This window comes from Lontra canadensis, unplaced genomic scaffold (assembly GCF_010015895.1).
Source record: "Lontra canadensis isolate GAN:19392208 unplaced genomic scaffold, GSC_riverotter_1.0 scaffold24, whole genome shotgun sequence".
NCBI classification, from domain to species: Eukaryota; Metazoa; Chordata; class Mammalia; order Carnivora; family Mustelidae; genus Lontra; species Lontra canadensis.
The window spans coordinates 18,257,258-18,281,500 of record NW_022631018.1 but is presented as its reverse complement, the minus strand read 5'-3'; the positions used below and the strand labels follow the sequence as shown (position 1 = coordinate 18,281,500).

The window sequence follows — 24,243 nt, the reverse complement described above, 5'->3', positions numbered from 1 at the left end:
TCCTATCCAAAGCAGGAATCATAAGTATACTACTTCATCTGAGTTTCATTTCACAGCAAAACAATTAGTACAAACTCATGAAGATATTCCATTTTTTTGGTTACTCTGCTAATGAAAACAAGTAAGAATTCCAAATATGAAAAGTTGGGTCCACATAAATCAGTTAAGTTGTGGCTCCTGATCTGGATTAATTTTACATAAAGGGTACATAAGTAAAAGTTAAGCTACAGGAAAAAAAGCATCCATTTGCTTTTCTCATCTACCTCAGGACAAAATCGAGTCAATTCTAGAGCACAGACCATCCTGTGGGATAGACTTAAGCATTTACTGTTTCAACATAACTCCAGTGTAAGAAAGTTCTGTAATTTGGGTTCTTACACCATGAGTTTTTCATTCTGTTTTTCAAATACTAACATTAACCATCTTTCAGAATCATCAAGGGCAAACAGCTCTTCCAAGAGGTCCAGACCACAAAGCTGGCACACACATACTTTTCAAAGACGTCCGTGTCCTGTTGTTTCTATCACTGCGTGTAGTGCTGAAAGCTGCATTCATGGCACGTACTCTGACAGTCACCAGATAGACTGAAGAGCTCCGAACTGATACCTCAATGCCCTAAACTAAAAGTGTTAAAGCTGGTTCCTACTTTCCCTCCACAATTAATGTCCACAATACTTTACACAAGTGCAAAAGAGTAAGCAGCCCTTCAATGTACGACTGTCCCTAAAAATATTTTACCACTCAACAGATTTCCAAATCTTGAAAAGCAATCGACAGTAACAGATTTTCTGCTGTTAATATCTTCCTTAACCAATCAAATAAGGAAGTCAAGCAAAGTTAGCTGAAAACTGGAAGTAATACTCTTAAATTATTTTAAACTTAAGTTCATCAATTCCCAGTTAACACTGGAAAATTACGTAACTTCCCTGTGCTTCAGTTTCCACATCTCTGAAACACAGATAACAGTATACACGTTGTAGTGCTGGGGTAGGATTAAATGAGGCAATAAACAGAAAACAGTGGCTGGCACGTGAGCTAAAAACAACCCTGATAAATTATTTTATATAACACAGAACCATTCCATCTGAAGCTAATACCACCAGTTGAGATTGTTAATTAGTTTTTCCGCTCAAGCAAAAAAACTTGCTGTTAACTTATTTACCTAAAGCAAATCTTGCTTTAAAATCCTTGTAACAGCATCACTGCATCCGCTCAATTAACTTTGCTGATACCACTATGTCTACAAGCCAGCTGTACTTAGAAACAGGAGATTTCTTACCCCTTTTTAAAAGAGTTATTTCAGGGCGCCTGGGTGGCTCAGTCGTTAAGCGTCTGCCTTCAGCTCAGGTCAGGATCCCAGGGTCCTGGAATCGAGCCCCGCATCAGGCTCCCTGCTCTGTGGGAAGCCTGCTTCTCCCTCTCCCATTCCCTCTGCTGCGTTCCCTCTCTCGCTGTGTCTCTGTCAAATAAATAAAATCTTTATAAATAAATATCTAGACAGACAGATAGATAGACAGGGGAGTTATTTCACCCGGCACTAGAGAAAAGATTCTGTAGACCATCTTGCAGTCATGCCTGGAGAAGACAAGGAAGTCGGAAGAGAGGAGACGGCCGGGTCAAGGTCATTGCTTTCTGCCGGCCATTGCTTTCTGCCGGCCATGAGAAACAGGACAGGAGATTGCTGGCTAACTCCTATCTCCTGGGTGACAACTTCATTACAAAACAAGGAGTCCCCGAACTCACAAGTTCCAGAGTTGAGTTCTGAATCAGAATGGAAATTTCCATAATGCTGAGAAATTCGGGTGGGCCTTCAAACCACCACAAAACGGTACCTTCATCAGGACACTGGACGCGTTTATTCATGTCTGTGCGGGAGCACAAGGAAAAGTGAGTTAACACAACAGATGACTTTCAATCACCTGTGAGACGCTTGTCTTGGAACAAACTAACGATCAACGCACAAGCCGGGGTCGGGCATAACAAATCACCCGCCTGCCGTCCCACACAGTAGGGCAGGAGTGGCAGGAATCCCCTCACTACTGAACTACTTTCTGATTTTAAATATTTTTTCCTCCTTTAAAGTAATGAAGTTACCAAGTATATAAAAGACACTCATAAATTACCTCTACATAACTGCCAAATTCGTTTCGACTCTATTCTCCCAGCTAACATGTTAACTTCCCCACTACCCCACCGAAAGCATCTTCCGTTTCAGTTTCTATCTTCCTAACTTGAAGAGAGTTCTGTCTTTGCAGCGGAGAAACTTCACCAGGCCTCAAACATTTGTTCACAGCCCTCAGCGGCTGCCTATTCATACTTTTGACCATTCTTCTACTGAGATACTTGTCATTAGTTTTGGATGTCTAAGAGTGTTTAACATATTAAGAAAAAATTAAACCCTATCATATAGGCTGCTAGTATTTTCTCCACATATTACATAGTTTATTTATATCTGTAGATTCTTTTGGCAGGTAGAACCTTACATATTTTTACACAATTAAATCTATCAAATCTTATTATGAGTTGTGTGTCATGTCAGAAAGGCTTTCTATTTCTAAAACTAAAGTAAAATTATTCCTACTTTCGTCCTAGTACTTTTCTGAGTTTTTCTTTAAACATTTAAGTCTTTAATCGCTCCAGAGCTCATTTTTGTGTATGGCATAAGGAATGATCCTGACACACAATCTCTTTTTTCAAACAGCCAACTGTCCTAAATACCACCAGGCCCTCCACCTAATGAATCTCAATCATTCCAGGCCCCTAAACCCTGGTTTCATGCTGACAGGTAACTTTCATGTCTGCATTAAAGTGATCACTTTTCAAAGCATATTGTTGTTCAAGGGGCTATGTATTCTGCTTCTAGCATCCCCAACACCTGCTAGAATGAACATAAAAAGAAAGATGGGATAGGAGTATCAAATTTGACTACAATGCCAAAATATAACCATTAAGCCACCAGAGCAATTTAATATGCATGTTTACACCTGTCATATGCATTAAAATTACCATCTGAACTCCTGTCTATGGGCAGCCCTTCAAGATATGTTCTTTTACTCTGGCAAGGCAGTGAAAACTGTGCAAGACAGCCATATTTATTAACTAAGCGCTAACTACACCTTAACAGGTTGGCAAACAAGAACAACATGAGGAGTTGAAATTCACACATAATCCAAGTATCAAATATCAAACTCTTCCCTTATGTATAACACCTTTTAAGTAGACTACTTAACCAAGTTTTCTCTGTCAGTGGCAAACAGTGTTTTTAGAGGACAGTGCCTAGATTAAGAATAGGAAAGGGAAGCCTAGAAAACAATAATTTTCAGGAGGTGCCCAGGACTGTTCAGGAGAAAATACACTTTAGCCAGCAGAAAAGGAATGTCCTGACCATTAGCATAATTAACTCATTTCTTGGCCTTGACCAAGGAAGAGTCATTAAGCAACTCTTCTGATTATAATTTGGCTTCTCCTAAAACACGATTGCATACTGCTGAGCGGCCAAGTATTCTCGTCTACCATGCAAGTGCATTTCTTATGACAGGTTCACACAAACAAGCATTGTTTCTATTTCTGTCTGATCCTGTATTTGGTTAGCAACAGTCAGTTCCCTTGAACTCAGTTATCTGCAAGTATGGTAATCGAATTGAGTTTCTGAGAAGCAGGCCTGCCAATAAGCCTGCCAACGTAGTAACACCCTTTGAGGGGCCGCCTGAGTAGCCCCCTAGTCTTCCTGAGCAAGACCACCTTCTCTCTCTCCAGTGCAGCCTCATATTTATTCTGAAAAAACTTCTTACTGCCAATTCTCCCTCACTAACGTGAACACAGATATACTTTGTTCCTCAACCAAAAGTTCAGAGAAGGAATATTGACAGAAGATTGACTAAAGGATATGCACTACCTCTACCCTTCTGAATAGTCCAAAATCTCTTCCTCTTTTAGCTCAGACTCGGTTTCGAATGGTCCTCACCTCTCCACCCAGAAGGGCCTTTACTTGAGGTCCCCTGGGTGCTCCGTTTGGCCTACAGAGAGAGGCGCTATGAAATCCGCTGGTGCGCCCACAGCGCACTGCAGTGCAGCTGGTGCTCATTCCACACGGTGCGAGTCTGTTCGTAGAGCCTCTAAGGAGAAAACTTCCTTCTAATCTTAGTGTCAAGGAATTGCACTTTCCTTAAAACAAAAGTGTGTTTGCTTTTAAATGTTATGGGCATAAACTTATTTGCACCATCTAATATGAAGTTTAGAGAAGTATTTATGCTCCACTGAAAGCAAATATTTGATTTTTATACTGGGCCTTTGATTTTATTTTACATCTTTTTTTGTATTTCTTGCTAGTTTATGAATCTTTAAAAACCACCTTAAATTTGGTGGGGACAGGACAAAATGAAACAAATGGACAGTCTGCATAATGCATCATAAGAACAATTTTCTTTTTAAATTTAAGGGGTCAGGAAAAAAGTGTCACACGAGAAGTCAAAGGAGAGGAAGGATTTGGAGAATAGGATGTATGTATTGAAAAATCAAATCCAGCCAACTCTCAATTAACTGGGAAAAGAAGGAAGGGAAATTAAGAAAAGGGGTACAGAGAAAAGATGAGGAAATACCCACATAATTGATTTATGTAAATTAGACAAATGAAATTAGACAAATTAAAAAAATGACTGTGTAAACTTAACCAAACTTATTGTATAGTTAATGTTATGTATGATACTTAGAAATGTTTATTGTTCCACAGGCATCACTCAACACTGTAAAAATGACAATGAAAACATAAAAACTATTTGATAAAAATGGCCAAAAGGATACTACCTGGAAAAACAAACAGACTGTTAACGTGAGTTATATCTTATCTGAGCCCTTCCCCGCCCCTCAAGTACTAGGAAAAACCCTACGCATTGCAAAAATCTGAGACTACTGACCTCTCTGCTTTCTAAACAACCCAGCCTCATCTACGTAGATGTTTAAACGCCACAACAAGCATGATCATGTTCTTGCTGGGTAGCCTCTCTCCTTCAAGGCCGCTGTCATCATTCCTAGGCACCAAGAGACTACAATATTGTCACTGCTGTATGTCAACTTCGGTTCACACAGAACACTACTGAGCCATCTCCACTCAGAAGTTAAGTTATATTCCTTATGGTCAGCTTCTTTATATTTCTTTTTCCCCATGTCTCAGAGAACCCCATGTTTGCTCACAAGTTAGACCTCAGTTCAATCCAGCACTGGAAAGATTTTAGGTTGAGTTCCATCAAGTATGTTACGTCTAAATAAATTCCTATACTGTCCAAACAGCATTATCTTTCCATTCCTCCCTTACTTTCCCCTCCCAAATATCTGATCAAAAAAATTAAACTAAGAGCATACAGAGTAAAAATTTATGCTCACTCTACTTTCTCTGTGCTAAAAGGAACATTCTGTACAAGGGTAAGGTATGACTGTGCTAAGATCACAGTGCCACTGACCAGTCCCTACCCAGATTGCAACTTTCCCCTCTCTCTGACAGAACAGTTAATAGATGGCTAGAAAAACGTAGCATCTGACTACCAAGATTGTAAATGCTAGCTGTATTTATCGACGACCATACAGGGGACAAGGAGAGATCACTTAAAACAGGTAGATGTTTCTGCTGATCATTTTTTACTCTTTCAAAAACGCACTATTTCTTTTAAACAATGTGTTAGTCTGCATACAAGCTGGTTCCAGATTAGTAAGATTTGGCTGTCACCGAAGCCCTGCTAAGTGCAAGGGAAGTTAGCTACAGACCCAGGGAAAGAGGGCAAATGTGTAACAGTCACAGACAAGAGAACCTTGGCACATGGGATAGCCCATAAAAGCAAGCACCACAGCTATTATCACAAACTCAGAAGACTGCCTTACAAAAGTAAACATTCAGAAAATATATGCTACGAATAAAGTTGCTAAATGAAATAAATTATTCTTTTAAGATTTTATTCATTCATTTGAGAGAGAGAGAGCACAAGCAGGGGAGCAGGAGAGGGAGAAGCAGACTCCCCACCGAGCGGGGAGCCCGACGCGGGGCTCCATTCCAGGACCCGGCCGAAGGCATATGCTTCATCATCTGAGCCACCCAGGCGCGCCACGAAATAAATTATTCTGCAGAATACTACAAAGAGGCGAAGTAACTAGCCCACTGGCCCACAGCCAGGAAACGGCAAAGCCAAGACTCCAACGGATCTGGCCGGTCCAGAGACAGAGCTCTGCTCCCTTCCCTCGTGCTTCCCACGGTGGGAAATCTGCCAAGGACGGCGGAGAGAGCAGATACACCTGCTGGATCTCCCCGGAAAGTCAATTTTACTCAAAGTTTCATAATTTAAAATATTTGATCTATAAAACGAACACCAATGCATTAGGAAAGAGAAATAATTCATAATTACTAATTTTAGATTACAGGGGCCATGACTTTTTTTCATTTAGTGACAAGCCCGGGCTCTCTCAGGGATACAAATTCACTCTCGTCTTGCACTAGACGTGCGCCAACAGAAGAAAACGGGAAAATCAAATTCCCGTCCGTCAGCACTTGCTGACCGCCCCCGCAGCGGGCCGCGGCCGTCCGCTGAAACCCAGGCCAAGACGGGCTCCCAAGCACGCAGGAGCTGCGGGGGAGGCAGCAGCGGAGGCCGGGGCGGCCCCGGCGCTGGGGAGGCGGGGGGCGCCTGCTCCGGCACTCCGGTCCCGCCCGCCGGGCACCGTCCGAGGGCTCGCGGGCACCGCGGCCGCAGAAGCCCAGTCCCTAAGGACCGCCCCCGGCAGGCCCGGCCAGCACCCCGTGAACCAGCCGAATCGGCCCCAAGCCTTCGGGGGTGCCCAGGAGCGGGCTGGACCTCGCTACGCGGCTCGGAGGGCCCCCGTTCTTCCTGGGTGGGTGAGGACTCCACATACAAGCTCTCAGGGGCTGTCCTGACTGGTCCACTCCAGTAAGCTGTGGGAAGAAACGCTGCCACGCCCGCGCACCAGCACACCAGGCCCCCGCCACCGGGGGACGCGAGGGCTGGCACGTGCGCGTTCCCGGACACGCGCAGCCCGGGGACGCCCCGAGCTCTTCAGCTCCACCGCAACACCCGTGCCGCGTGCGGAATGCTCAGCTAAGGAAGCAGAGGGATCTGCCCGCCTGCTCCGCCGCCTCCACCGCCAAATCGCGAAGACCGTTAAGCGTTGGTCGGCTTCTCAGGTGATGCTTTTGTCTTTGCTGGATCTTCTTAGGGAGCGGATACAGGTCAGTGTTTAAGATGCTGTTTGGTGTAAGAGATGTAAAATTGATTCTGTAAAAGCAGGAAACAAGTAATAAACACATCCTTGTTAAGCGCCAAAAACACAGGAAGCATGTGTTAAACGTCATGGATAAAACGCAGTCCTTAACCTCACAGAGCTCAGGCTATTCCGAAAAAAGGAAACAAGTTCACCAGTAATTCAAAGTGCTACCGTAGATGGCCGAATAGGATGTACAGAAACAGGGGAAAAGGACTCTGACTTGGACTCTCAAAGTCTGGGTAAACGGGAAGGCGATAAAGAAGCTGAAGAGTTCCCGGCCCGTGACCCAATCGCTTCTCTCATCCCTAAACTACTTCTCAATAGACAGGTAAGAATTATTAGAAGGAATAAGGGGAAGGTATTCATGGAAAGAGTATTTAAATTACAAATTTTCAGGAAAATCACAAATATTCTGAAAGGCTAGAATCAGTTCAATACAGCAAAAAAAAAAAAAGAACTCATTGTTTTACATCTGAAAAATATACAGAAAAAAAAATTTTAGAAGATGCCCAACTTACAGTGAAAGTATGAAAATGAAAATATGTTGATAAATATTTTTCATCTATCAACATAGCAAAAATTTAAAAGCTTGTGGGGAAACTGACACTATTAAATACTACAGATAAAATACATACTGTAGGTAAAAATATACAATGGCAACATATCCAAAATTTTTAAAGCTGTAATTTTTTTAATCCTACAATTCTTATTCCTAAGAATTTATATTTAAAAAGAAAATTACAGGGATGCCTGGCTGGCTCAGTGAGTGGAACACGCACCTCAAACTTGAGGCTGTGAGTTTGAGCACCATGTTGGGTATAGAGAATATTAGAGAATTAAAAAATTAAAATATTAGAGAATTTAAAAAAAAATCACTACAGATAGATGCTTATAACTATGGGAAAAAACCTAACATCAAAAGGGATCAAGTAAATTAGCTGGTCCACCTATACAATAAAATACTGTGTAACCACTGAAAAAGGATGAGATAGGATGTGGAAGGCTATTTATTAACAACTGTTAGATTAAAAAAAAAAGGCCGGGGCACCTGGGTGGCTCAGTCGGTTGACCATTCAACTCTTGGTTTAGGCTCAGGTTGTGATCTGAGATCATGGGATCAAGCCCCAAGCGTCGGGGCTCCCTATTCAGCGAGGAGTCTTCTCTCTCTTCCTCTAACAACCTACCCCCACCCCTGCCCCCGGTCTCTCTCAAATAAATAAACTCTTCGGAGAAAAAAAAAAAAGAAAAGGGCAGGTTATGTGAGTTTTGAAGAACTAAAACCTGCAGCCATGTCAGTATTTTCCAGTTTTATAAAACAAGGTAGAAATTGCCCCTCTGCTGACTTCACTGGGCCTCCCTGTTCAACTTAAGAATCACCCTTTGAGGGGCGCCTGGGTGGCTCAGTGGGTTGAGCCTCTGCCTTCGGCTCAGGTCATGATCTCAGGGTCCTGGGATCCAGCCACCAGGGAGCCTGCTTCCCCCTCTCTCTCTGCCTGCCTCTCTGCCTACTTGTGACCTCTCTCTGTCAAATAAATAAAAGAAAAGAAAAGAAAAGAAAAGAGAATCACCCTTGATCAGCTATGGCCACACTGAGTCATAATTCAACAATTAATTTGTCATTTGTTATTTATGCCCCTAGAAATTATTCAACTAAATACACCTTAAAAAAAAAAAAAAGTAAAGAAAAAAAAAGTTAGCCTTCATATTACCCAAAGGTTATACCTAGCAAACAAACAAACAAAAAAACCTGTTTATTTCACTGACCTGAACAAATCCTAAATAGGGAGGGAGGCTTGCAAAAATTTAAGAAAAAAGGAAGGGGTGGATTACGTCACAGATGTACACTAGGATTTCTTTTCAAAATTATGTGCACATACGTGAGGGGTCAGGCACATCCGGGATGACGCTCTGTGCACCGGGGGGATGTGCACATACTCACAAGCACATTCCAGAAAGGGGCTCAATAAGTGACCCAATATCATACTGGTCCTTGTAGCATCACATCACTGATAAGACAAGATTCCAGCATCATGAGCCAGCCACAGCACCTGACACCACAGTCTAAGTCCCTGAACTCACAATATGATTTCTTACAGCAATACTCATTAAATTATTAATTCGTCCTCCCAGGCTGTAGTGATGTTTACACTGTCTCTCATAACATCAAAGGATTTTCACCAATTCCTTTCTAACTGACTGGCATGGTATATGAGTGTATATGTATCAGTCTCCCTGAACAGCATTCTTGGCTGACTGCATGAGAAAGCACCAGGAGAATGCGGGGAGTGGCTCTCAGCAAGGCAGTGGAAAGAAAAATGCTTCAGACACAATAGCATAACAACTACTCAGGGTGACACTGGGCAAGACTAAACAAGGTATATGTGACTGAGAACACCAATACTATGAAATGACGGACTTATCAGAAACAATAATCAACGGCCACGTTTCCTCAACTGAAAGCTACACCCCTGGTTCAACAGCAGCTTGGTACGGGGTAAAGGGATGTTAGACAAATGCATGGAACTTACCTGTACATCAATTTTAAGTCACAACTCATTAAACATTAAAATATTTTATTTATTTACTTATTTACATTCTCTTCCAAGATTTTATTTAAATTCAAGTTAGTTAACATGTAATGTAGTTTTACTTTCAGGAGTAGAATTTAGTGGTTCACCACTTACCTACAACACCCAGCGCTCACCACAAGTGCCCTCCCTGAAAGGGGAACCCTCCTACACTGTGGGTGGGAATGCAAGCTGGTGCAGCCACTCTGGAAAACAGCATGGAGGTTCCTCAAAACGTTGAAAATAGAGCTACCCTACGTCCCAGCAACCGCACTACTGGGTATTTACCCTAAAGATACAAATGTAGTGATCTGAAGGGGCACGTGCACCCGAATGTTTACAGCAGCAATGTCCACAATAGCCAAACTATGTTAAGAACCAAATGTCCATCCACAGATGAACAGATAAAGAAGACGTGGTGTAGATATACAATGGAATACCATGCAGCCATCAAAAAACCCGGAAATCTTGCCATTTGCAACGATGTGGATGGAACTAGAGGGTATTATGCTGAGCAAAATAAGTCAATCAGAGAAAGACAATTATCATATGATCTCTCTGATATGAGGAATTTGAGAGGCAGGGTGTGGGGGGTCGTGGGGGATAGGGACGGAAAATATGAAACAAGATGGAATTGGGAGGGAGACAAACCATGAGACTCTTAATCTCAGGAAACAAACTAAGGGCTGCTGGGGGGTGAGGGAAGGGATAGGCTTGCTGGGTTATGGATACTGGGTTATGTTATGGTGAGTGCTGTGAAGTGCGTAAGCCTGATGATTCACAGACCCATACCCCTGAGGCTAATAATATATTTTATGTTAACTTAAAAAAAAAGTGCCCTCCTTAATGCCAATCACTCATTTAGCCCACTCCCCCCACTCATCTCCACTCCAGCAACCCTGTTTGTTCTCTAAAGTCAAGAGTTTCTTATGGTTCACTTCCCTCTCTGTAAAATATTTTAAAGACATGCTAACCAAGATAATATGTAACAATGTAAGTCCTAATTTCCTATGTAGAAAACCGGGTCATGAAAAAATATAAAATAAACGATGCCCCAAATAAAATTTATCTGAATATTAACATCTGCAAATAGTTTGTTTTAATTTCTTAACAGAAATCCAAAATGTTCAGGATTTATGGGATACCAGATTCAGCAATCTGTACAGTTTCGAAATATGGTTTTTTTTTTTTAAATATTTCATTTATTATTTTAGAGAGAAAGAGAGAGCAGGGGTAGGAGCTGAGGGAGAGGGACAAGCAGACTCAGCACTGGGCACAGAACCTGATGTTCAACTGATTGAGCCACCCAGGCACCCTGTGAAATATTTTTAATAATCAACATCTGGAGATAACCTGAAAGTTAGTAACAGATGCAGTAATCGGTTGTCCATCTCTCCAAACAGCAAGACAGAGATGATCATACAGTTGGCGCTAGACCACACAACTGTGTAAGTGCACTAAGGATAAACTCGGAAATAACAGTTGCTACATACTTCGTCATCCAAGTGACTTGAGACAGAATTTAATGGTTAAGAGCACAATAATTCTCTTAATTGCTACCGCCCCATCAAAACCAGTCAGAGACCTAGTGTGCCACTGGGCTCAGTGTGCTCACTACCGAGCACAGTTTTCTCACATGGAAGAGGAGCAGGACAAGTGGACATGCCTCGTGGGTCACCGGGAAGAGGAATGTGAAAACGCACACAAAGCATTCTGTAACCGGCACAAACACTCGGTAAATGTTCTTTGTTACTGTCACTGGGAATTAATACACTTGGTGGAGGGTGTGAAAATCTCTTCCACAGATTGTGCCTGTGTATCTGGCCATTAAAAAGGACAAAGATCATAAAAAACAGCCTTATAATAAAATCATCTTCAGCTAAATCTTACTCTCCGCACTAGACAGACCAAACTTATGTTCCTTGACAGTGCTGTTTTTCACTAGTTTCAAGGGTAACTTATGAACATTTGCAGTCCGACTTCCTACTTGGCCTTGGACTGATTAACTTTCATTCATCCCTCATGTCTCAGTGTAAACATCACTTCCTTAGGGAGCCCTTCCCAAATCCTCTTGTCCAGATGAGGTGTCCCATAAGGTATCTTTTGCTTATGGCCATATCTTCCTTAGAGCACTCTGGATTTCCCATGTTTTACTCAGTTAAGTAAGAACAGCGTTATTTAATGTAGGACTTACCCAACAGATTGTAAGCTTTGAAGGCTAACGCTGTATCCATCTTACTCACTATTTTATTTCCAATTGTTGGGTACATGGCAAGGAATAAAAGACACTCTATAAATATTTACTGAATTAAGTGAATGCAGAAGGACCAGTCGGGTTAGTAAGAATCCAATTCATGCTCGCTTTGAAAAACTACTGCAGTTCCTGATAAGCACTGTCCTTGTTCATTAACATTCTAATAATATGTTTCAAGTTTAAAATCTAAATACCACCTTTCTGGACTACCTACTGCAAATTATTTAGCTCTATTGCGAAGACAGGATCAAGTCTATCACGCTCTGTAATCTTTTTTTGTTTGGGGGTTTTTTGTTTGTTGTTTGTTTTCTAATATAAATTCAATTAGCCAACTTACACTAGATCATTAGTTTCAGATGTGATATTCAATAATTTATCAGTCTATTTTTTTTTTAAGATTTTATTTGAGAGACAGAAAGAGAGAACACAAGCCAGAGAGAGAGGTTGAGGGAGAAGCAGACCCTTACCAAGCAGGGAGCCCAATGAGGGGTGGAATCCCAGGACCCTGGGATCATGACCTGAGCTGAAGGTAGAATCTTAACGACTGAGCCAGTTGTTAAGGCATCCCTATCAGTCTATATTCTTAATATACTTATTAAAATGGTATTTAGATGAAAGCCAAACTACTTAAAGTATCTGTGTTTACCGGCCTTCACCCAAAACATAGTACTGAAGAATTCCATAGCTTAAAAGGAAAGAAGTATGAAAACAACCCACAGTTTATCAATGAGAATCCTATGGGCCCGAAAAGTTAAGCATCAGAAAGCTACACAGTCCAGGGCACCTGGGTGGCTCAGTGGGTTAAGCCTCTGCCTTCAGCTCAGGTCATGATCTCAGGGTCCTGGGATCGATCAGCAGGGAGCTTGCTTGCTTCCCCCTCTCTCTCTGCCTGCCTCTCTGCCTACTTGTGATATCTCTCTGTCAAATAAATAAATAAAATCTTAAAAAAAGAAAAGAAAGCTACATAGTGCTACAAGCAGAATAAGGACCTGGGTGTTTTGTTAATGTTTTGAATTTTGGTATTGAAAGAGGACTTCAACTTCCTCCATTTTTTTTTAAAGATCTTATTTATTTGAGAGAGACACAGAAAGAGCGTGCACAAGCAGGGAGGAGAGGGAGAGGGAGAGGGGCTGACGTGGGGCTTGATCCCAGGACCCTGGGATCATGACCTGAGCCCAAGGCAGCAGCTTAACGGACTGAGCCACGCAGAGGCCCCAGACCTAGGTTTCCTAGTTCTGTGTGTCTTTCCATTATAGAGCCTTTTGGGTACATTAAGAACCACTGTTCAAAACAGTCTAAGCAAGTCTTGAAATGCAACTACCCTAATTTAAATTATCCTACTCATTCAATGCTCCTGAATCATTTGTAAAGCTTTTTGAAACTAGGGATGGCCAGATCGCTACTGCGTTAGAAACTCTGGAGTAAGGCCTGGGCCTTCGCATGTTGAGAAAGTTCCAATGGTGATTCTTAATCCCAGCACAGACCGAGAACCCCTAATTTAATCCACCAAGAATTATCTGCTAAATGTCTTCTCTGTCCCTCGCAATGTGTTCTTGCTTTCAAGGCTCTTAGAGGAGACAAGATTTACTTATGTAACTCAATTAGAGAAGAAACTAAGACTGTGTATAATGAAGTGCTGAATTAGCTAAACGAACAAAATTAAGTGTTAAAGTCAGAGAAACTAGGACAGTAGCACAGGCTTGAGAGATCAGCTATTTTTGGAGACAGAATAACAGACAGGTCCTTTATGATAAACAAGGACAACAGCTTTCAGACAGTGGGCTCGGCAGGAGTCCTTAAGGATCCCGTCGAAGTGTCTTAAGGGCCACAACGGGAAACAGGGAGGGTGCTTCTCCCAGCCCGACTGCTGTTTCAGTCACAGTAAGCATCTGCCTAAAATTCATTTTAAAAAGAACTCAAAAAAACTCCAATGACTTTTAAAAGTGTGAAAACTCTTTCACTTACAAATATGAAGAAAAGGGAAAAAAAAAATACCAGTGAAGTAACTTGTCTGGAAGTCACAAAGCTGATTAGTGATCTAGAACCAGGTCTCTCAACCCAGACACCACATCACACACTACGACATTCCGCAGGAGGCCCGGGCGCGCAGAGGTGCTCACAGAGCAGCCAGATGCCAGCGTGACCGAAAGAGCAGGTTTACTTCTTCTTCTTTTTTAAGATTTTATTTATTTATTTGAAAGAGAGAGAGAGAGAACAAGCGGCGGGGGGGAGGGGGGTAGGCAGAGGGAGAGGGAGAAGCAGCCTCCCCTGACGGGCTCATCCTGGGATCAGGACCTGAGCCGGAGGCAGATGCTAAACCGACTGGGCCACCCAGAAGCGCTGGTGCGTTTACTTTCAAGTAGGGATGGGGCTGTGGAGCAGGATGGGGAGGGGGTGGGAGGGAGGATGAAAAAGAGCCCAGACAAGCATCAGAATAAAATACTGCCACCCTCCCTGAACAGCTCTTTGACACCAAGTTTTAGGTAGATTTTTTTAAAAAACTGAAACCTGCCACAGAAACAGTGTTTGTGGTGGGCCTGTCTAAGGGGACTTCCTGGGTGGAACTGTTGAGTCACGCTCTGTAAGGAAGTAGCCAAAGACAGGAATGGACAGGCAGGGACGGGGCTAGACAAGAGACACCTCGAGAGTTCGCGTCCGCTGCGAGGGCGGCGCCTCCGCTGGTCAAACCCGCGCAGGGCCCCGGGCAGCGGCGTCCTCTCCTGAGGCGCGGCCGCCCACGGACGACCCGCAGGAAGGGCCCACAGAATCGCTCTGAAGCTAAAGCTTCTCCTTCTCTACAGCAGCACAAGTAATAAAATTGCTGATTTTACCCGTGTGCTCCTGTAGGAAAAACTATGACAGTATTTACAAATGCTTCTGCCATCACTTTGGTACTCCCCACAGCATCGCTCTGGCACTGGTGTCCTCACCATCTTGCTGTCGGGAGAAACCAGCACAGAGTCAGTGGCAAAGTCAGAACGAAAGGTCTGGAATTTACGAGGCTCAGACTCCGTGCTCAGTCCGGAGTGGCCTAAGCACGGATCTCAATCCTAATATTTGTATGTTTATCACACACTAAGTTCAGCAGAACGGTTTTGATCTTCACAATGAATCTGTAACCTAATACTGTCCACCCAATCATGTCTCAAATAACCTTTCCAAAACTGAATTCATTGCCTTCTCCAAACAGCTCCCTCTTCCCACCTCCCCACTTCTGTTTATTTGGCACTGCTCTTGGTAATCTTAAGTTCAAAACCTTAGCATCCCCCCTGACTCTCATTAGCTGCTAAACACTTAAAATTAAGGGCTTTGATCATGGCCAGTCCAGAACAACCAAAAAAACCTCAATGGCTCCCTACTGCGCAGCAAAAGAAATCCAGACTCCCACACCACCAACGCCGAGCCCTCGGAGCTCTCCCGCACGAGTCCCAAACCAGCTCCCACCACTCCACACTGTACAGGCTCAGCAGAAAATGACCTGGAAGTCCTGCTGTTCCCCAAACACTTCGTGCTTACCGAGCACATGACCTTGTGAAAGCTACTTAATCTACGCTTTATTTTACTCAACTATAAAATGGGCATAATATACTTGCCTGAAAGGACCAACTGAGGTAATGAAAATGAGAGTGCTGCTATAAACTTTAAAGTACTATAAAAATACAGACATTATCATTATGTCATGGTGATGGTAATTTCATTTTATTTACACCTGACTTGCTCCAGAAAGGATATAAAGGCAGCCCACATGAAACACAAAATAACAAGCATTTAAAGATGGAAGCAATAAAAGAAATTTGAAACAAAAGCTAATGACACAAAATGGAACTAGGAATGAGGAGGCTAAGAAAAACGCATTCCATAATTACCCATCTCACCCTTCAGGTTAATAACTTGGTCTAAACACTGTAGTTGATTAAAAGGAAACACTGTAGTTGATTAAAAGGAAACTAAGTCAATTAGATAACCCACTGTTCAGAAGACTAAAAACAAAACCACTGCTCAGAAATAAAACAGTTCCTCATATAAAGACCTGGCAAGAATTTCTTCCCAAGGTCCTTATTCTGTGTGATCACCTGGACAACATCCTCAACATATTTATCGTGGATTCTCTATTTTATAATATCATTATTCGACTGAAAGCCTGTCGAAGTCGGGTAACGTCCTGTTTGTACCTCTAACAGTGCTGAAAGCAATTATTAGTCAACCAACCACATGCCTCAATTTTTAAATACTGGTTTCCACGGATGGTCTCTGCTTCCTATTTCTAACCATCTCGCACACCACCATATTACTCCTAAAAAATCACTTCTATCACAGGACTCCTTACTCCTACAACCTCCAAAGGCCTCCCCGCACATAGAACAAATGCCTCATTCTTCATCTACAGTCCTGCTTCCCCAGCAATGCGCTTCCCTGTCTTCTCATTCCTCCAAATTCTTTTTGCCTTTCTTAAGCTCAGCTCTAAGACTCATCTCCTCCTTCAAGTCTCCTCTGACTGGCAGCAGTGTGGCAGAGGGAGGACTGGGGGTGTGGGGAGGAGGAGTCTGGTGTTCTGATGCCTAACAGGTAAGACTGAGGGCAAGACACTAACCCACAGTGAGAGCACTTCCTCATCTGCAAAGGCTTTAGGACAGATGGTATCTACATTACCTTCCAGCCATAACGGCTCTAGGATGCTTTGGTTCCTACAAATTTGGACACACCCTGATCTCTACTCTGATCATTATTATCTGCTACATATTTTAATATGTAATTACACACACTGTTTTTTAACTTTCTCTGCAAAGAAAACATCCCAACTCCTCCACAACAGAGCCTTCCATTTCCCTGATTATCCCCAAAGACAACTGGCATAAGACCAAGTACACAGCAGATACATGTCGTAAGCAATGAAATAACTGTTTTAAAAGACTGATTATAATACACTTTCTTGCTGCGGTATGAATCAGCAAAACAAACAAACAAACAAACAAAAACACTTTTTTTTCATTAAGCACACCATTAAAATAAGTGTACTAAAACAAGAGAACAGGTAAGTCACTTTTCTCTAAAAAAGTATATTCAGTCCATAAGTTACAAAGCCAGTCAGTACAACTCCATTATTTGAGGTGACCACGTTAAACAAAAAACATAATGTTCATTTCCCGGCCATTCGTGTTTATATCTTGTATTGCAAACTTCTACTGCAAAGAGAAAGCTGACTAGTCAAAAAAAAAAAAAAAAAAACCCATAATTTTTATTTTACTGATTGAACTTTATATACTATTGTTACGATTCCAACATAAAAACCAATAAAGTTACGGAGAATTATGAAATAAATCATGCGACAAATTAAACTGTACTTGCAATGACTTTCAAGGTTGCAGACTAAGTAAAGCTACTACCCGTACTCACACTCAGCTTAGTGTAGTGATTCTCACGTTGTCTTTTTTTTTTTTCCTTTTAATAAATATTATGTACCCTTTTCTGGATGAATACCTAGTTTTATGGACAGTACTTAAAAAAAAATCTGATAAATCTAAAGGTTTACTGATTCTTCTTTTGTTCATTAATAGTCTTGTCAGCAAATCTAGGCAACAGTGAAAACTTGAGTATTTGCTTAATTGGAAAACAAAAAGCAAGGAAGCTCTATCAGCCATGGAGCACAAACAAGATAACCTATCAAATGCTCAGTAACACCCTCTAGGAAAGACACACCGAACTGTATAAACTACATGCACACCGTGTAAAGAGCTTCTTTAAATCAGAGTACCTGAAACTTAAGATAATTCTCATATTCCAAATTCTAAATATATTGTAAATGGATCACAAAGTCACTCATACTATTTTTTCCCCACTGTTATTATTGCTGAAAGAGTTTATAAGGGTTCACAGCTAGTTTAGAACGTAGAAATATTTCAGTACCAAAAAAAAAAAAAAAAGGGAAATATAGGAGGGAGGCTGGGAAGATGGCGGAGCAGAAGCACCCTAAGCTCGCCTCTTTCCATGGACACAATTAGCTAACACTTACGTCAGTGTAAAGAACCTAAGAAGAAACGTAACTCCAGTTATGATCTTTATTCACAAAATGTGCAAAAATGTTGAGCAAAGATGGATAAGGAAACTGCTTTTCTCTACGATCTGTAATCATTACTTCTTTCAACCCCGATCCCCCCCAAAGGATACTTATCTTATTTAAGCTATACAATAAAAGAATTAAGCAAAATCCCTGCCCAAAGAGTTTCGTAAAAGAGAGGAGGAAGAGGACGAAAGAATTCATTCAGAAGGGATACAGAAACTCGAGGAAGAGAGATGTATGATAACCAAATCCATATTCTTAACACCGAACACTGGATTTCCTTTACGAAATTAAGTAATAAGCATGTCTCTCAGGCATTCAACATTAAAAGAAGAAACAGAAACAAGAACATCAGTGACCTAAAAGGAGCGTGCTTTGCCCATGACTTGCTCCATTCAGGAAACAATTATTAAATAGTTCTAAACATAATCACTTCCATTGGGAAAACACATCCTGCTTAAAATTGTGCTTTCATAGTATTTACTAATCACAAAAACTGTGTGATTGAAGAAATAATGTTGTATAAAAGCAAGTCAATGACAGCCATATACCAGTATTTTAAAAGAAAATTAATTTTAATAGTGCTTGAAAGACATATGCAAAGACTAGAGTGGTGGCTTTTCAATATAAAAACAAAACAAAACAACCATTAATAATAAGGCAGCATTCACTACTACGTAATATTAGTCTTCCTAAGTACAAAGCAAACACATTTCACCAGAGTGACAAGTTTTAAAAACTTAAACATACACACAGACACATACAAATAAATCCAAAAAACATATGAAACTTTAATGCAAAATACATATGAAAGATAACATTCAAATTTCAGTTCTGTCATGTTAGAAGCACTGACCTAAGATATTCAAGGCTCCTTTAAACATCTTTGGTGGTTTGATAAGAGCAATTTAATATTCTGAGTCCTAAACTTATTCCAAAATCCAATAACCAGATGAATAACAGATTAACAATTACTTCAATCTAGGCAGCAATAAAACACGCTTATTTTCTTCTTCTTTACGCTGCTTATTGATGCAGAGAATAGAAAATAAAAAATATGGCAGAATAATACTATACAATTCAAACCTGAATAATAGTCACTGTTTGCTTCTCCTTGACTACTGGGATTTTTGACAGTGACAAAATGAAAGGAATTCAAAATTAGTTTGGGAAAGATGTTAAAAATTACAGTTAACAGCTTAGAAACAGAATGGTCCTTTCAGATATTAAAAACATTTGGTCAGCTGTCACATTAATTTTCAAGACCTAACCTCAAACGTACCACTATAATTAATAGGTGGAGCAAGTTAAGAAGGAAGTGGCAGCGGATCTTCTGAAAACTTTTGAGAAACTGCCTGACAGATGCATAAGGGGACAGAAAGATTATAAACTAAAGCTTAACAGTAATCTAAAATTCTATATCAAGCTTGGAAGACTTGGGAATAAAGCACAGCATCCTACAACATTCCCAGAGCATTTGAATCAGTACTTTAAAACAAACTGGTAGAAACTATGATGAAAAAGGTCTAAAAGGAAAGTATTCTGTCAGAAATCACAGGTGGAATCATGACCTCACAGCATAACGATTTTAAAAATCACCAGTCATTCAAAATAAATACACAACTTTATCCAAAAAGAAGTTCGATTTATTTTTAAAAAACTGTTTGCAAAGCACATGCTTTCTTACAAGTCTCTACCTTACTGTAAACACTATAATTCAACCTAAAAGATATATAGCCTTCATTCTCATCAACTTCGCTTTACTCACTGAAATAGGTTTGAGGGCAAATGATCTCTCCTCCTGTAGCCTGGCAGCTTCTTACCTGAGTTTGGGAGATCACAAAGAACCTCTCTAAAATAAGCATTTATATTGATCTCTTCCATGATTATACTTCTTTAAAACCCATAGTCTCCTTCTGAGAATTTGAGGAAATGAATTTTTACAATAGCATGGAATGCCAACCAAAATATAAGGCCAGTTAACAATACTGATCCTTTCCTCTATTACAAAAATTCCAACAGTGTAATTTTGTTTACAAAACGCAGCATACATTTTAACATCTTGGATAAAATATCTACAGCCTCGGTAGTGGTTAAATTGCAGCTATAAAGGAAATTGTCCTGAGATAAATGGTTTCCCTATGAGAAGGTTTCACTGCTACACTTCACCCCTGGACAATAAATCAAATTAACTGCACCTTGTCCTCTGTCCAATGACATCATCAGTTTGACCACATCTTGGGACTCGGGTGCAAAAACATATGCTATTTAAGGCATGAAATCATATTACTGCTTTCTGTCCATTCGACCTCATGCTTCGGGTCTCCGAGACAGTCATTCACCTGAACATTCACATGAAAGCTACAGATTTTTTTTTTTCCTGCTATATTCAGGGCCTGCCTACTGAAGGTGAAAGAGGAAAAATGATGAGAACTGGTCATGTGAAATTGGCTTGCTGTTAGCCCATCAAATCTACAATTTTGTTACAAATTAAACTGAAGACTAATGTCTCCAAAAGTATGTACCTAGCAACTGACCATAAAGCGCCTCATAATTTCAAAGGCTTAACACATCAGTGCTAAATAACACTTCTCTGGTACTTTATCAGCAGGGGTAAAAAAAACCACCAATGAGAAGCAACACTGTGTTTTTAAGAAACACACTAAAACTGTATAAAATTAAAAGGAAAGAAAACTTTACCAAGGGAAAGACTGAAAAATGGAAATTACTGTTTCTTCTAAATAACAAAAGTCGGCCTGACTTTCACAGACCAACTATCCTAATTCTACATAAAACATAAAATCAATTTTGACAACTTAAAGAGGGGTGGGTGTGCTGGGAGGAGAAGTTCCAAGATCAGGGGAGACACAATGCCTATGTTTATTCTTCTATGTTCCCTCATTTAACTGAGACACAAACACTCAAAGAAAACAGAAGCCTGCTTCTGTCTTTAGGGAGTGCTACTTTAAAACAAGCAGGCCTTGACAGGGATAGCACAAAACTAATATCAGCCCTATTTTAAATCAGAATGAAGAAGCTGAAAGGGAAATGCAGCACTGAGACACTCTGAAACTGCTGTTAATTGGAATTTCTAAAACATTCTACAACTCCTAGGGAGAAGAAAAAAAAAAAAGAAAGAAAGAAAGAAAACCATTGGTTTTACAAATACTGCAGACCTTTACAAAGCCTGAAAGTGTTTAACTTGGAGGTAGAAGCCAAGGGGCAGGGGAGAACTATCACTAAAGTGATTTTATTTGTATTAAATCAGAATAGGTTCATTCGTCTCTGAGAATGAGAAATTTTTTTTTTTCCTTAGGCCTAATATTGCTGCAAACTCCAAGAAAGTCTTTTTAAGAGAAAACAAAACACGACAGAGTTGAAGCCGAGCTAGGAGCTGCTTCAGTGCCGGTGAAGGCCCCAGGAGGGCTGGTTCTGCCCGCGGAGGACGGGTCTGTGCATGGAAGTTGGAGGGGGAAAGTCATTTTGGTTATTAGTAAATAAATCAGGCGGCAGAGAACGAGGCCTAGGCAACTGCTAGAGGAGCCAGGGCCTAGCTCCCCCCTGCTCTCCCAGCACAGCCTGGGTTTGATCTCAGAGCCCCGTGGATTGCCAAGGAAAAAAAAAAAAGAAGAATCATATCGAACCACAAAAGCACATGGGGCGAATGTAAAATATAAACACGGCGTTGGGCTGTGAGTGGCTGTTATTAAAGGTCTGAATTACTAAACATGAGAGGCGGGGAAAGCCAGGCGGCCATTTCAATAATATAAACCTCCCCGAATTAGACATTATTCAAATGAGCGCAGAGCGAGGAGGACCCGGCACCCAGCAGGGAAGCAACCCCGCGGCCCCGGGGAGGGGGCTCCCCGCCCCCAGTCCCCCGAGCGGGAGAGGGGCGATCTGGAACGCTCTCAACTTGTCAGGCCGGCTCGGGGGCGGGCGCCGGAGGGCAGCCCTCCACACCCGAGTTCTCGAGAGGCCTCCGGGCGCTTCTGGGGCCTGGGAGCGTGGGCCCCCAGCCCCGTCGGTCGGGGTGCGGGTGCGGCGCGGGGGCGCGGGACGGGCGGGGGGCAGATGAAGACCAGACCACGCCAGGGACCTGCCACCCAGCTCCCCGGAGAAGGCACGACCCACGAGGGAGCGGAGGCTTCTCCAGGACCTGCGGGCACCGCGGACCGACGGCCCGGAGCACATGGGGCTGCCCCGGAGGACAACCCCCTCCGACGGGAACTTTCCACGAGGGCCGCCTTTCAGCCCTGTCCGCCGCGGAGGGGGCGAAGCGGACCCCGCGCGGGCTCCCCACCCCCGCCGCTCCCGAGGCCACCTCACGGCGCCCACGACCGCTCACCCCTACCCACCTAGAGCGCAGGCCTGGCTCCGGTCAGGCCGCCACACGGGGGACCAGCGGGGCGCGGCCGAGGTGCCCTGGGCCGTGACCCCCGGGCGCAGCCCCGCTCGGCCCCCCGTGCGGCGGCGGGGCGCGGGCGCCAGCAGGACGCTCTCCCCGGGCTTACCCCCAGGCCGCCCCCCCCGCCCCTCCCGGGCCCTCTCCCGGGGCGGGGGGTGGGGGGCGGGACGCGTGCGGCTGTCCGGCCGCCGGGGTCCGCTCCGGCCCCGCCGCCTCCCCGGCATTGTGCTCTCCACCACCTCCATCCCCCTCCACGCCCCCCCCACCCCGCGCCCGCCCGGCCCGGGTCGCCCGCCCGTGCCCCGCCGGCCCACGGCTATGAATATGTAAAATGTCTTTATTGTCCTCTCCCTGTGCCCCGGCCCCGCGGCCCCGCCGCGGACCCGCTCGGGTTCGGGCACCGCGGCGAGGAGGCGGCGGCGGCCGGCGGAGGAGGAGGGCCGGTGCCGGCGGGCGGGCGGGCGAGCCGCGGCGGCGGGGTGGGCCGGGGGCAGGAGGAGGGCGGTGGATCGCAGCCCCCTTTGCCCCTTGTCTCTCCCCTCCGCCTGGCCGCTCCGAGCCTCTTTCCCCCTCCGCTCGGCGCCCGGCGGGGGCTCCGTGCTCCCCGGCCCCCCATCTCCCCGCCGTTAATTATAATAATCCTGAGTACTAATAAATTATGCTAAGTCGCGGGGGGGGGGCAGCGGGAGCCGGGGTTGAGTATGAATATGAATATGTAAAATGCTGTAATGATTACCTGCTGCTGCTGCCGCCGCGGCTGAACTCTCATCTTGACTCGCTGCTCCTCCGTCCGCCATTTTGAATATTTTAACCAAAATCGCCCGGTCGATAAGCCCTCCCTCGCTCCGGCTCCCCTCCCCCCTCCCGCCCTCCGCGCCTCCTCCCTCCTCTCCGCCCCCTCCCGCTCCTTCCTCTCCCCGGGCGCGCGCCAGGGGGCGCGCGAGGCCGTCCCCTTGGAGGAGCCCCACCCCTTCGGGCGCTCTGCGCACGCGCCTCTTGGCCGCTGTGGTTCTCCAGTAGCGAAAGCGCCCTCAACCTGCCAGTCACCCCTTCGCTGCATTTTTTTCCCCTCTGGGCTCTGCACATGCGCAACTTTCTCCACGCGCCTGGAACGCAGGCGGCGCATGCGTTACCTCTCCTGGGCTCCTTCTCGAAGCGTAACCTGTGTAGGACGTGGAGCGCTCGTCACTTCTCACAGTCCTCCCTCTCCTCCCGCCTCTCCGCCCTCCTAGCTCTACTCCGCCGTCCCCCAGTGGACAGTAGCATTTTTAAAGGAAGGGCAGGGGACACAGCGGCCGAGAACGTGGAGGCGCGTGGAGTGCTCGCGGACGGACCTCCCCCGCGTCCCCTCCGCGGCGCACTTTTTGAGGCTCTGAGCGCTGGAGAGCCGCGGACAACAAAGGAGGGGCCGCTCCCCCGCTAGGTAATTTCCGGCCCGCCGGGCAGGTAGGGGCGGAAGCGCCCGCCGCGGGGAGCCAGCCGGAGGCACCTGCTGAGCTCGGCGCGGGCGTCCCGCTTCAAATTTGAATCCTAACTAGTCCCCGCCCCCAAGTCGGCGAAGCTAGAGACGCGGCCGGGCCACCGCGAGGGGGCGTGTCTCGCGCGGGTCCGGATGAGTCCCGGGGTCTCCCGCTCCCCTCGGCGGTCGCCGCCGTCCGGGAGCCGGCGTTCCGGACGCCGAGTTCCGGCCCTG

At 44.1% G+C, this 24,243-nt stretch overlaps 1 protein-coding gene across 2 annotated transcripts in view; it reads right to left on the bottom strand.

Annotated features, from left to right (window-relative positions):
• Positions 1 to 23,378, bottom strand: part of POU2F1 (POU class 2 homeobox 1) — a 173,218-nt gene extending 149,840 nt beyond the window's left edge. For both annotated transcript variants that reach the window (XM_032862962.1, XM_032862964.1), the window contains exon 1: positions 23,287 to 23,378. In XM_032862962.1, coding sequence (XP_032718853.1) covers positions 23,287 to 23,347 — 61 coding nt within the window. In that variant the 5' untranslated portion in view covers positions 23,348 to 23,378. The remainder of the gene's footprint in view (positions 1 to 23,286) is intronic.
• Between the last annotated feature and the right edge of the window lie 865 nt (positions 23,379 to 24,243).